Raw genomic sequence first — 13,032 nt, 5'->3', positions numbered from 1 at the left:
CAAACCTGATGCCTCCACGGTCTGAATGGCACAGTGTCATACTAGCTGATGCATTTACCCTCTAAGTTGTGGGAGGAATGGGAATTGTTCTTTTAACGTACTGGGAGAACATGAGTGATCGTGGGGGATCTATTTTGAAACCGCCACAACTGCACATTCATAAACCTTTTGCCGAAACATTTTTTTTTTGCCTGTCTCTGGAAGGGCTCATGCAGCAGCAGTTCACATCAACTCAAGCTTGGGACCGGATTTTTCACTCGCAACTCCCGCAGATCACAACAATAGTGAATCACGCAGCTTACACCAGGCCCTATGTGCCTTGTGCTTCTCTGGAGTCCCCTGAGTGCCATTAGTTTTATAGAAGCATTGCCTTCGTTTACTTGTACGTACGGGGGTCTGCAGGCTGTGGCACGGCAATATAATTTTTCTTTGTTATGGTTGAATAAAAACAAAAGAGAGAAAAAAAAACATGTTTCGCCCCCCCGCCTCCCCCAGCCCAGTGAAAGACATGGCACAGAACAGACAGCAGCGCTTTCCCCCGAAATGGAATAATCCAAAAATAGTTATTCGAAGCAGCACTGACACTTTGTTCAACTCGATGAGCCATTTAGGAATAAAGAATGTGCAAACTGGTAAAGGAAAAAAACAAAGAGAAAAGCGCGAGAACAGCCAGGCTCTGCGACACTGAAATCTAACTGAGTCCACTCTGCAAAGTCTGAGCAATCAAGGGATGGAAAGCCGCCACAGGGTGGGATCAGACTGAGTATTGAACACGTACAGACAAATCTCCCTCAACAACATCAGAAATAAACGGATTCACTTTAATCAAGTTGGACACACAACAATCCTCTGATTGGACAATAACACAGGGTCTAAAGCCACTACGAGAATTAAATAAATAATCTACATGTTCTATGTTCCTGTGTTCCTGTATTTGTATATCGCCTTTCACACCCTCGGGACATCCCAATGCGTTTTGCAGCCAATGAGGTACATCAGAGTAGTCACTGTTTAATATAGGCAAATGTGGCAGCCAATTTTCACACAGCAAGATTCCACAAACAGTAAAGAGATAAATAACCTGTGAAAACCAGTCACAGTGATGTTGGTTGAGTGATAATTTTTGGCCAGGTCTCCGAGAGAGCTGCTCTGCGCCTTGACTAGTGTCATGGGGTCTTTTACAGCCATCTGAGAGGTCAGGCGGGGTCTTGGTTTAACATCTCATCCAAAAGACGGCACCTCCAACAGTGCAGCACTCCCTCATTCCCTGGAGTGTCAGCCTGGATTATGTGTTCAAGTATCTGGAGTGGGACTTGAACCAGTATTTTTCTGTATTTGCAATGTGCCTCTTACCATTTAGGAAAGTTCAGGCCATTTTTAACCATTTGCTCCCTCAAAAAAATGGGAGATAAAGAGACAAAACTGAGCAGTTCTAATGGATTGGAGGATAAAGCATTGTATGGCAGCCCAGTCCAGTGCTCTACCTTTAGAGTGGGAAATAGTATTGGAAGAACTCATTGCATTCAATCCCAATTACATTGAGTTAAAGGCTTGAATCACTCAAATATACAGAACTGTATTCACTTTAAAAAAAAGACATGGGCCTAGAAATTCAGTGGGCTGCGCCACCCGTTAGCGCCCAAAGAGGGCACTTAGTGGGTTTTGCGCCACTGGCCACGCCTCCCGCTAAATTTAGCAAGGCGCTAATGGCGGCACTAGCCGTTAGCGCTGCGCCGCCACCGATGACATCATCGGTGTGCGCAGTGCCCCGCTACCGCCCCGATCGCCAAATTTGGTAGCGCCCCCTGCTTTAACGCCGGTCGCAATTTGTGACCGGTTCAGGGGGGCCTACCTGCGGCGGTTGAGGCGCTGAGGTGCGCGGTGGCCATTTTTTTTGCTGGCCACCTGCCAGCACCTCTTCGCACTGCCGTCCTCGGCCTCCTGAGCCACCCCCCCACCCCCCGTGTTGTGCCGGCTTCTCCTCGGTGCCGGGCTCTTTTGCCGGCACACACGATCGCCGATCACGCTGCAGCAGGCCCCTCCTCTTTAAGAAGGGGAGGAAGGCCTCCAGTACCGCAGCGTGCCATGCCGCAGCGTGTGGCGCTGCGGCACGTTGCACTGCAATTTTCAGTTGCAGCGCTCCAAGAGGGATGCAGGGCGCCTCGAGTAGCGTCGCGCTTCCATTTGGGGCGCTGAAACTGAATTTCCAGCGGGCGCTTGCGACTCCTTCCGGGGCGGTACTTCTGGCGCCCTGGCGAGACTGACGGGGCGCCAGTGAATTTCTAGGCCATGTAGTTCTGTCCCCTCAATGGGCAAATAGGTAAATTCCATTTGACCCGGCGTAGTATTGAGCCAGTCAAAACAGAAAAAGGGGGCGTATGACAGATGTCAGGTTGAGAATACAAATGAGAATCAGGCTGAATATAGAAAGCTTAGAGGGGAAGTGAAAAAGAAAATAAGAGGGGCGAAGAGAGAGTATGAGAATAGATTGGCAGCTAACATAAAAGGGAATTCAAAAGTCTTCTATAGGCATATAAATAATAAATGGGTAGTAAGAGGAGGGGTGGGGCCTATTAGGGACCAAAAAGGAGACCTACGCATGGAGGCAGAGGGCATAGCTGAAGTACTAAATGAGTACTTTGTATCTGTCTTCACCAAGGAAGAAGATGCTGCCAAAGTCATAGTGAAAGAGGAGGTAGTGGAGTTACTAGATGAGATCAAAATTGATAAAGAGGAAGTACTAGAAAGGCTGCCTGAACTTAAAGTTGATAAGACACCAGGACCGGATGGGATGGATGCTGAGGGAGGTTAAGGAGGAAATGGCGGAGGTACTTGCCATAATCTTCCAATCCTCCTTACATACGGGGGTGGTGCCAGAGGATTGGAGAATTGCAAATGTTACACCCTTATTCAAAAAAGGGCGTAAGGATAAACCCAGCAACTACAGGCCAATCAGTTTAACCTCGGTAGTGGGGAAGCTTTTCGAAATGATAATCAGGGACAAAGTTAACAGTCACTTGGACAGGTGTGGATCAATTAAGGGAAGCCAGCACGGATTTGTTAAAGGCAAATCGTGTTTAACCAACTTGATCGAGTTTTTTGATGAGGTAACAGAGAGAGTTGATGAGGGCAATGCAGTTGACATAGTGTATATGGATTTCCAAAAGGCATTTGATAAAGTGTCACAACAAAGTTGAAGCCCATGGAATAAAAGGGACAGTGGCAGCATGGATACGAAATTGGCTAAGTGACAGGAAACAGAGAGTAGCGGTGAACGGTTGTTTTTCAGACTGGAGGAAGGTATACAGTGGTGTTCCCCAGAGGTCGGTACTAGGACCTCTGCTTTTCTTGATATATATTAATGACTTGGACTTGGGAGTACAGGGCACAATTTCAAAATTTGCAGATGACACAAAACTTGGATGTATAGTGAACAGTGAGGAGGATAGTGATAGACTTCAAGAGGACATAGATCGGCTGGCGAAATGAGCGGGCATGCGGCAGAAGAAATTTAACGCAGAAAAGTGCGAAGTGATACATTTTGGTAGGAAGAACGAGGAGAGGCAATATAAACTAAAGGGTACAATCCTAAAGGGGGTGCATGAACAGAGAGACCTGGGGGTTTATGTGCACAAATCGTTGATGGTGGCAGGGCAGGTTGAGAAAGCGGTTAAAAAAACATACGGGATACTGGGCTTCATAAATAGAGGCATAGAGTACAAAAGCAAGGAAGTTATGATGAACCTTTATAAAACACTGGATCGGCCTCAACTGGAGTATTGTGTCCAATTCTGGGGACCGCACTTTAGGGAGGATGTGAAGGCCTTCGAGAGGGTGCAGAAAAGATTTACCAGAATGATTCCAGGGATGAGGGACTTCAATTACGTGGATAGACTGGAGAAGCTGGTGTTGTTCTCCTTAGAGCAGAGAAGGTTGAGAGGAGATTTGATAAAGGTGTTCAAAATCATGAGGGGTCTAGACAGAGTAGATACAGAGAAACTGTTTCCATTAGTGAAAGGGTCGAGTACCAGAGGACACAGATTTAAGGTGATTGGCAAAAGAACTAAAGGCGACATGAGGAAAAACCTTTTTACGCAACGTGTGGTTAGGATCTGGAATGCACTGCCTGAGAGGCTGGTGGAGGCAGACTCAATCGTGGCTTTCAACAGGGAGTTGGATAAGTACCTGAGGGGAAACTTTTTACAGAGCTACGGGGAAAGGGCGGGGAGTGGGACTAGCTGAAGTGCTGTTGCAGAGAGCCGGCACGGGCTCGACGGGCCGAATGGCCTCCTTCTGTGCTGTAACCATTCTATGATTCTATTAGGTCCCAAGTTCAATTACTGATCAGTACTGAATTAGTTAATCTCAGCTAGGTTGGTGCTGGGATGCCATAAAATGGCTTCCTTGTCTCTGGCTAAGGAATGGGGGGGCGGGGTGGGGGGGCGGTGGAAATCACCCATGGATCCTTTTCCAGTTCTTGATCATTATCCATTGCTGAAAAGTGTGGGCTTTGAATGTGGTCGGGTTTGGATTCAGCATAAGTAATGCCCCACATGGTCGAATATCCTGCTGCTAGCCATTGCTCTCGGCTGGCATACACGAAGAACAAAACTTTGATTTTACTTCTCAGTAAAAACAAGCAAATCCAACTGAAGCAGTGGAAGGTGTCGATGCCTGCAAGTGAAAATGTCAGTTTGTAACCAAAGCCTGTACCAATGAAACAATCCCAGAGGATCTCTGTGCCTGGGTGTAACAGCAGGGCGTTAGTAAAAACTCCAGCCCTGGTACTTCTATGTTATCTCAAGTCATGAATTTATTTAAGAGTCTGTTAATGCGGCTCATCATTCTCTGGGTCAAGGCTTTCAGTTTCACCACCACTCCCCCCACCTACCCCCCACCCCGCCACCCGTGTGCTGCCGCTGAGCTTCCTCCCTCCGAGCAAACACACCATACTATTTGAACAATGGCTCCTTACACACAAAAGGCAAGTTTGCCCAGTGATGTTTCAGGCGTAGACATGGTTTGATGGGTTGGCAGTGCGCTCAGAAGCCAGCAAGGTCGAGAACTGCTTTAGAACCAGTTAAAAAGGCAAAATGCCACCTGAACTATTGAATTCTCACCCAGGCAGAGAAGAAAGACTCTGATCAACCTCCAAATAATCCGATTTAAAAGGAGAGTCTCACCACCAGAACTCTTTTACTAAACATTGCTGGCACAGGATGACGGTCGTGACTACGCTTCACTGCAATTCATTGTCCAAAATGCTTTGAGATGTTTTGGTACAATCAGGAACTATATAACTGTATGGGTTATCATTTTAAATGTGACCCCTGAATTTGCTGTATTTCCATTGGGTAGGTGGCAGGTTTGATGGATTGTTCCCTCTTGGTTAAACAAGGCCCCTATTGCACCAGCAGGTTACCTCCCTCCTGTGGCCTCTTACAGCAAGACCAAATAATAGATTGCAGATGAATGTGGAGTAGTTAGGTGCTCAGTGGCTCTAGTCTCAACATAGACTGAGACAGAACATTTTAACTGAACCCACGTATCATAGCTCAGCCTGGTCCTATCCTCAGCCAATGTCTGCGTGCACAGTTCTATCGGGGGGTCACTGTATAGTATAGTATCCCTACTGCTTCTCTCAGTGATAGCAGCTAACGCAGCACAAACATGGGATCGATGCTGTGATCTGTGCAGCATCACACTGAGCAGCGCATTTACTCACTGAGCCAATCAGAGGAGCTGCCAATTTTTTTTTTAAAGGGCAAATCACCTAGCAATGGGTTAGAGTGGAGTTGGAAGTGGGTTCACTGCCAGGAGTCTCAACTAAGGAATGATGTTGAAGAGCTGAAAGTAAAAGAGACTTGACTCAGAGCAGACAAGAGTTGTCACTTGCATTATATTTTATTCATTTTCTTGAGTCTCATTAAAACATATGTATACATTAGGCATGAGTACAGGCGAATGCACCTACAGTACATAGTCCATATTTTTTTTATTTCTTCCTGTTTCCAAAACTAAGTCCTGTTGCACTGAACGAGACAAAACACTCAAATAACCGTGGGAACTGCTCCAGTCAATCAACAGGGACCAAAGCAGCATTGTGTGAGAGACAGAGCCAAACAAAAACTGGCAATAACAGGATTTGCCAAACCACACAGAAAGGAGTTATCAGCTCATATTGTTACATGTGCAACTATCTTTAACCTGCAGCTAGAACAGAACTGGTGACGTTCCACCCCACCCCAATATCTTAATGGATCTTTTTGTTAATCAACAGACAATGGGTCCATGATGGGACAGGGCCGCAGTAATAGTTCACTGTACAGGCTATTCTGTTCCCCGCCCACCCCAATATATATTTTTACCTCTACTCTCAAGAATACCCAAAATTAGCCACAATCATAAAATAAACATATCAATCATATCCTAATTCTCACACAGTAATTCAATACCAGATGGAACAGTGTTTTTTTTTGTTTCAGAACTGAATGATTTAGACTGGTAGCACACTGATCTTTGCCCTCTGAATGGGAATCTAGCCCAGATAGAGGGGATGAAGGTCTTTCTCTGATGGCGGCTAGACTCTGCAGTGGATCAGACACTGTCCTTTCACCTCTTTAACTCACTGTTTGAATCCCAGCCCAGAATGGCAGCCGTTAAGGGCCCTAAATTACGAGAGCGCTCGAGGCCGTCTCAGTGTTAGACACTGACAAACACAAATCTGTGGCACAGCGAGTGCGTAATACTTAAACCAAAACACTAATTGTGAAGCTTCTAATATAATCTCGGATTTCGTTGGTACAGAGGGCTGGAGCATGAAAATTTAATCATTTGCACTTCTTGTAGTATGTGGGACATCTGACAACAGTTTACAGGGGAGAGGAGCTCACCGAGCAAGGGACAAGTTAAAAGAGGGGCTTTATTGAAACACAAACAAGATGGATTTAGGAGGTTTCATTGAAGGAGGGAAATGAGGTGTCAAGGCCAAATTATATAGAGACTGAGTGAGTGAGAGCTGATGGGTGATTAGCAGGGGAAGGACTGATTGCTCGTTCCGAGGAGACACAGTGTGAAGTGTAGGCTGGGGCATGTGGTTGAAGGAGATTGCTGAAATAAGAAGGGGCGAGATGGTGGAGGGGTTTGGATAGGAGATGAAGGAAGCATTGTTGAAAAAATTGTACCAAAGAACATTGTGAATTTTACTCTTCCAAAGCAAGTTATTAATAAATGTGTGCCAGTGGGTGACAGATGGAGATGCTGGGTCGTGATGGATTATGTAATACTTTACCGTGGGAACAAGGACATGTTACCAGAACACTTCGAAGTACCACTACCACGCTCACAAAGGCAGTGAAATATCCAGTCACTATTAAACTTGTCAGGCAACTTTGCCACTGCATGCTGAACTCTGGGCAGAATCTGAGCTTGACGTCACATAACACAGTTTACAGATCGAACAAAGCTACAGGCAGGGAGGTTCTGTGGGACGAATTACAGCGTTTGGAATTCAAATGTTATAAATGGGACAGTTACTATGTTTTTAACCTACAGGAATTGGACCACACCAAAACGGTGCCAAGTGTGGGGTGATCTTCATTCAACGGAGTGAATAACAGTGTGAGGAAGCATGTGCTTCAAGCGGATTGTATGACAGGCCACACATAACACTTGGCATAAGTCACCATTTGCGTCGTGATAAGCTGCAGTGGCTTGCTGCCGTTATATGCACCAAAACCACAATAGCAAGGAAAACAGGGAATGGAAATAGAATCCACTGTGGACTAAAGCTCCTTCACACTGAACAGACCCCACAAGCTGTGAGCAACACAGGGCACAACATTCCATTTACAAGTTTTCAAGAATCCAAATTTGAAAAAAAACAGTTTTTTTAACCAGCAAAAGCACGAGTCCAAATATTTGAGATGGGAACTAGTGTCAACTGGAGCACCTTCACTTTAATAAGTCGATGCTTTGTTTTGCTGAATGTTAACTTTTCAGACACTAATACAACTGCTCGTGAGTGTGTAACTGCTAGTGTAAGTTTGACACTCGTGACTAAGAATGTCACTTGGAAGTGTGGGGTGAACGTAAGCTTCATGGAACAACCAAAAGGGATCACTGACGTTTGCTGCTATGTGTTAGCCACCTTGCTAAACACAGTGGGGAGATTTCCTCTGTTCGCAATTTCCAGCGAAATTGGAACAGCATTTTATAGGAAAATATTTATTATTTTGCTGGAAGTGGCAATAAGAAACATTACCGTGTTACTAATATATATTTTGGACAGAGGTAGGCCTAGAAATTCGTCTCGGGCGGAGGTGCAACATGGGCGGTATCGGTTCAGCCGCCCAGTATACGCAGCGTCTGATATTCAGTCCCACTGCAGTCAATGGGTGTATAACAGACGGCCGATCCAATAACGCCTGTTTTTGCACCTCCGCCCGAGATGAATTTCTAGGCCACAATCTCCCCCCAGATTCAGGTGTTTCTCATCGATTTTTGACCAGATATTCAGAGTGTTACAGAGTCCGCTTGGAAACACTGTGGTTAGCTGGCTCTTTCACAGCAGCACTGGGACTGTCGATTGTTTCAGCATCACCATGGCTAAACTATCATCTATTCTCCCCATACAGCACCATAAAGGAAGCATTCCGCGCCTGGTTTATTTTATTGCTTGTCTGGTCAGTATTTCCTACAGACAGCGGCTAAAAGCAGGTGAAGTATCTTGGTGTAAAGTCACCTGCAATATAAAGGCTCATTGCACATTGCTTCAAAACAGATTTGGGAATCAAAGGATATTCCTGAGAACAGCGAGACCAAAACATTGTGCTGAGCCAGAGCTGTGCTCCATGGCATTTAAAATAAACACTCTCTCTAACTGGCTGTTGGAAACATTTAGTCTGTTCAACGTTTCAACAGTAGTAAATTCACTCATTTAAAACAAAGTGTGGAAAATAATTCAGGAAACAACAGGTTTAAGTGTGAGTGGCTTCACTCATTTCAAAATAGAAGATGGAAGTAAAAGCAACAGTTGGGTTGGGATTCTTAGTCTTTATTTTTAATATTTTTAAAAGTTTCATTGATTTATTTCCTTCATCCCACCTGCTCCTAACCCCTCCCCCCCCCCTTCCCCAGCTTGCTATAACTTTCAATGATGGCAATATTGTTACAAGGAGGTGTCAAGGAATGAACTGGAGTTGGGCAATTCAAACTGTTGGAGTAGGAATGGAAATTAAAGACTAGAGATAAAACGGGGGAAAAAAACGACCAGAAATTGAGGCACTTACCCACTGAAATCTAAGTGGGTCACGTAATCTGAGCACCAGAAGTGTTTTTATGTAAATCCATAAAAAGTCTCACCCACTGTGTGTCATTTGCATTGTTCAGTCCATGTGAGCCAGCCATCAATTGGTTAATATGTTCAGGGGTTTCAAAAAGATCAAACTATTTTCTAAAATGTTTTGTTGATAAACAATCAATCATTAACAGTATAACTTCTGATGGGGGCACCAGATGCAGGCATAAATGGTAAATGAGAACCACTCAGCTCACACTTCATCCGATTTATCGCCTCATTGTTTTATGGAGTGATGCGGAGTGGGTCTAGTGGTGACCCGTGGGAGAAATAGTCCACTGGTTGCAGCCCCCCAACTTGCCTAACAGATAAAAACAGAATCTGGGTGTTTTACCCTCAGTTTGCACCAGAAGGTTCCACTGCACTGAGATCAGTGTAGTGGTGGAGAGGACTGCTGGCCCATAACACTGGGAATGAGTAGAATATAACACCAAACATAATAGTCCACACGTAGGAAAATGTCCTACTGGAGCCAGGTAACTGCAACCATGTTTCCACTGTGAAAAGCATTTTCAGTTGCATGTGCAACACGAGCCCTGAGGATCAGATAGTTTGGTCTTTTTCCAGTTTTCTCTGCTCCATCCAGCCGCCCTCCAGTACCTTTGCTCCAATGGCCATTCTTCGTACATGGACCTTGCCAGTACACGTCAGCAGACCATAAAGGGGAACAGCACAGCCAAGCTGGATCTTGTCCTCACCCAATGCATGCATACACGTATACATACATATGCACACGCGTATTCCAGCAGGGAATCAGGGGCAGGAACTCTGGCTGATTTCCCTGATCTCATCCCAATTCTGAGGCCAATTTTAGCATCCCCATCACTGCCCCCAGCTGAGCTAAACTAATTCAGAATCAGCCGGAGATGGGACCTGGGACCCTCCTGATCTGTGTGGCTCAGTGCACTAGGTGGAGCATTTACCCAGAGTCAGTTACCGTCAGAATTTCAACACACTCAGATAATCCACCTCGTGGATTCTCTGCTCCTGTTTTTGCCTGAAAATGCACTATTGGCCTACTGACTGTACACTGAAAGATTAAAATAGACACACGCACAGCCAAGAGCTGGACTCCAGTCAATTCTCAGCCATGGTTAGTTCCCTTTCACAGTGATGCACCAACCGTGAACAGAATCAAGCTCCTGGCTTCACACCTTAAATACGAGTTTCAAAAAAAAACTTAGTTCCCATAAACTCTGAAGCGTCTCAGACTCGCACCCAAGTCACGCACCAGTGCAAAGAGGGTGAGGGGTGAACACAACAAATTCTGAACACACGACCGCAATTGTCAGATTATAGCATCATGCCCATTAGTGCCGTGATGCTACATCATGTGAATTGGACCTGTGCGTATTTGTGTCAATTTAGGAAACCTCTCACGGACATGTGAAAGAGTGAAACAGGGAAAGATATGGACCATCTCCCTCTCAGGTGAATGTCACATAAGTCTTTCTGAATTTGAGTTTCCTCGTGTTATTTTTTTTCATTGTTTTCAATTGCACAACACCTGGGAGAGGGACAGGGTGACAGCGAGCGCTGCCCCGTTCTGCTGTCCTCAGGAGTACCCGCCCAGGATTTACATTTTTTTACATGAGAGATTGTTGGGCACAGTCAAGGCAGTTGGACAAAGCCACAGTCAGAGGGCAGTGAAAAATCAGAGCTGGGGGTGGGACACATAGGGAATCAGGGGCAGGAACTCTGGCTGATTTTCCCGCTCTCATCCCAATTCTGAGGCAATTTTAGCATCCCCATGACTGCCCCCAGCGGAGCTAAACTAATTCAGGATCGGCCAGAGATGGGATCTGGGACCCTCTTGATCTGTATGGCTCAGTTCACTAGGTGGAGCATTTACCCAGAGTCAGTTACTGTCAGAATTTCAACACACTCAGATAATCCACCTCGCGAAAAAAAAGAGGCCATTCGCTAATTTGAGAACACGTAAAGGGGCATGGAGAGGGAATAGCTGAGAGGATGGATAAGAGGGATGTGTTCCCCCAATTTTTTTTTCGCATGGTTTATGGCCCCTTCCCTACTCCCAATACTGCAATTGCTTTTGATGTTCCTCCAACTCTTTATATGCGATAGGAAAATAGGAACAGGAGCAGGCCATTTAGCCCATTCCGCCATTCAATGAGATCATGGTTGATCTGTGACCTAGCTCCATATACCCGCCTTTGCCCCATATCCCTTAATATGATGTGATGGTGCCTCGGGAGCGGGGGGTGGGGTGGCGGTGGTGGGTGGAGGGGGAGGCAGTTGCATGGGGGTTTGGGTGCAAATGATATTGCACAGGCCAGGGACAACTGAAGCCACCGTGAGGAAAATCCCACCCTTATTGTTCATTCTTGCTGTACCTTGTAAACTTCGTTTTGATGTTCTTACCACCCGGCCCAGCCCCTGCATGCCTTGCTGCCTCAACAAAGGCATTTTAAACATTTTCCAAGTGAAAGAAACATGGTTTTAAAAACAACACAGCGATTCATAGGTTATGGGAAGCGAGTGATGTTTTTCGTGTGGTTTTTTTTTAATACATTTTTTTTGCAGAAATTCAAACATAATGAGATCTGATTGATCCAGGACCACTACAGCTGTATATAACTTGGTGGAATAGATTGATTCGAGCCTAGGGCTGCCACCTGTCCATTTTTTTTTTGTCCAGATCTTACTAAATGTGACCCGGATATCAAAACTCTTGAGTTTCTATTCACCCACGTTTTATTTCTGTGTCTCATGAGGTGGAGCCATTAGTGGCAGAGGTTATCAACAAATTGTCACATCGGCAAAGTGTCCGAACTCAAGCCACAATCCCCAACCCTTAGCCTGCAACTCTCCTGCTCCCCGCCTGACTTTGGTCGAGGTGACAACCCCACTCGAGCCAGTGTTAATTGAGGTTTACACATAACAGACTTTGGATTCCTGGCGAACAGGGTTGAAAAGAATATTGCCAACATTGTCTTGCTTTGGACTCCAGGGTTGTTGCCTGGAAAGCCGGTGCCCGGGGAGCATGGTAGGGGTGGAGCAGGGGGGTGGGGGAGGAAACAGGTATAAGTGCAAGGAATCCAGTGAGGGGAGCATCGTAAAACTCCAATAACAAACAGTCTGTTCAGCTCAGCTTAAGATCGGTCTCTGCAGCTTTTTTGAGCAATCCGACGGGCCTGGTATCGGGCAAGCCACTGCGGCAAAAGCCAGGGAGGCATGGGCTCAGAATTAACCCTTTCCAGGCCACCAGCCAGCGTCGCAGGTACTGAGCCACAGTGCCGGCAGGGGGCCCGGATCCTTTCGTGACTATAGCTTTTATTTGTTTTGATGTTCTGTCTGTCTGTCTGTCTGTCTGTCACACTGCAGCAGCCGAGAGGAGGAAAACAACAAAAATAATAGAGAAATCAAAAGAAAATTCATCTCTGTTCAGGTCAAAGCAGCCACGAATGTCCCAAATCGATTAGAGATGTCCGAATGCAAAGATCTCCAAGTTTGCATGGGGCTCCGGCCTTTAGAGTCAGTAAGGTCGTCTGTGCAGTGGACCGACAGGCACTGCAAATGGCTGCCAGTCTGGACTGATGAAGCCTTGTTCTGGGAAAGCTCGTGGGCTGGAAAGGGTTAATAAACAGAATAAGTTTTAGTTTTCTGGATTAAGGATCATTTCGCTTTCTCTATTTCAAAAACAATCAGATTTT

At 45.8% G+C, this 13,032-nt stretch overlaps 1 protein-coding gene across 3 annotated transcripts in view; it reads right to left on the bottom strand.

The window, feature by feature from the left end:
- Window positions 1-5,885: 5,885 nt before the first annotated feature.
- LOC147104284 (transcriptional activator MN1-like) overlaps window positions 5,886-13,032 on the bottom strand; it is a 36,936-nt gene continuing 29,789 nt past the window's right edge. For 2 of the 3 annotated variants that reach the window (XR_015072303.1, XR_015072302.1), the window contains exon 3: window positions 12,840-12,945. Coding sequence is in view for 1 of the 3 variants with exons in the window: in XM_085961479.1 (XP_085817605.1) it covers window positions 12,764-12,945 (182 nt within the window). In the remaining 2 variants the exon portion in view is untranslated. Of the gene's footprint in view, window positions 12,946-13,032 lie in introns of all 3 variants that reach the window. The other variant, XM_085961479.1, reaches the window with a different exon arrangement.

Source organism: Somniosus microcephalus, chromosome 19 (genome assembly GCF_052327205.1).
Source record: "Somniosus microcephalus isolate GS21.2 chromosome 19, FLI_Smic_1.0, whole genome shotgun sequence".
NCBI lineage: Eukaryota > Metazoa > Chordata > Chondrichthyes > Squaliformes > Somniosidae > Somniosus > Somniosus microcephalus.
The sequence above is the reverse complement of the archived record's forward strand: the minus strand, read 5'-3'. Positions and strand labels throughout refer to the sequence as shown.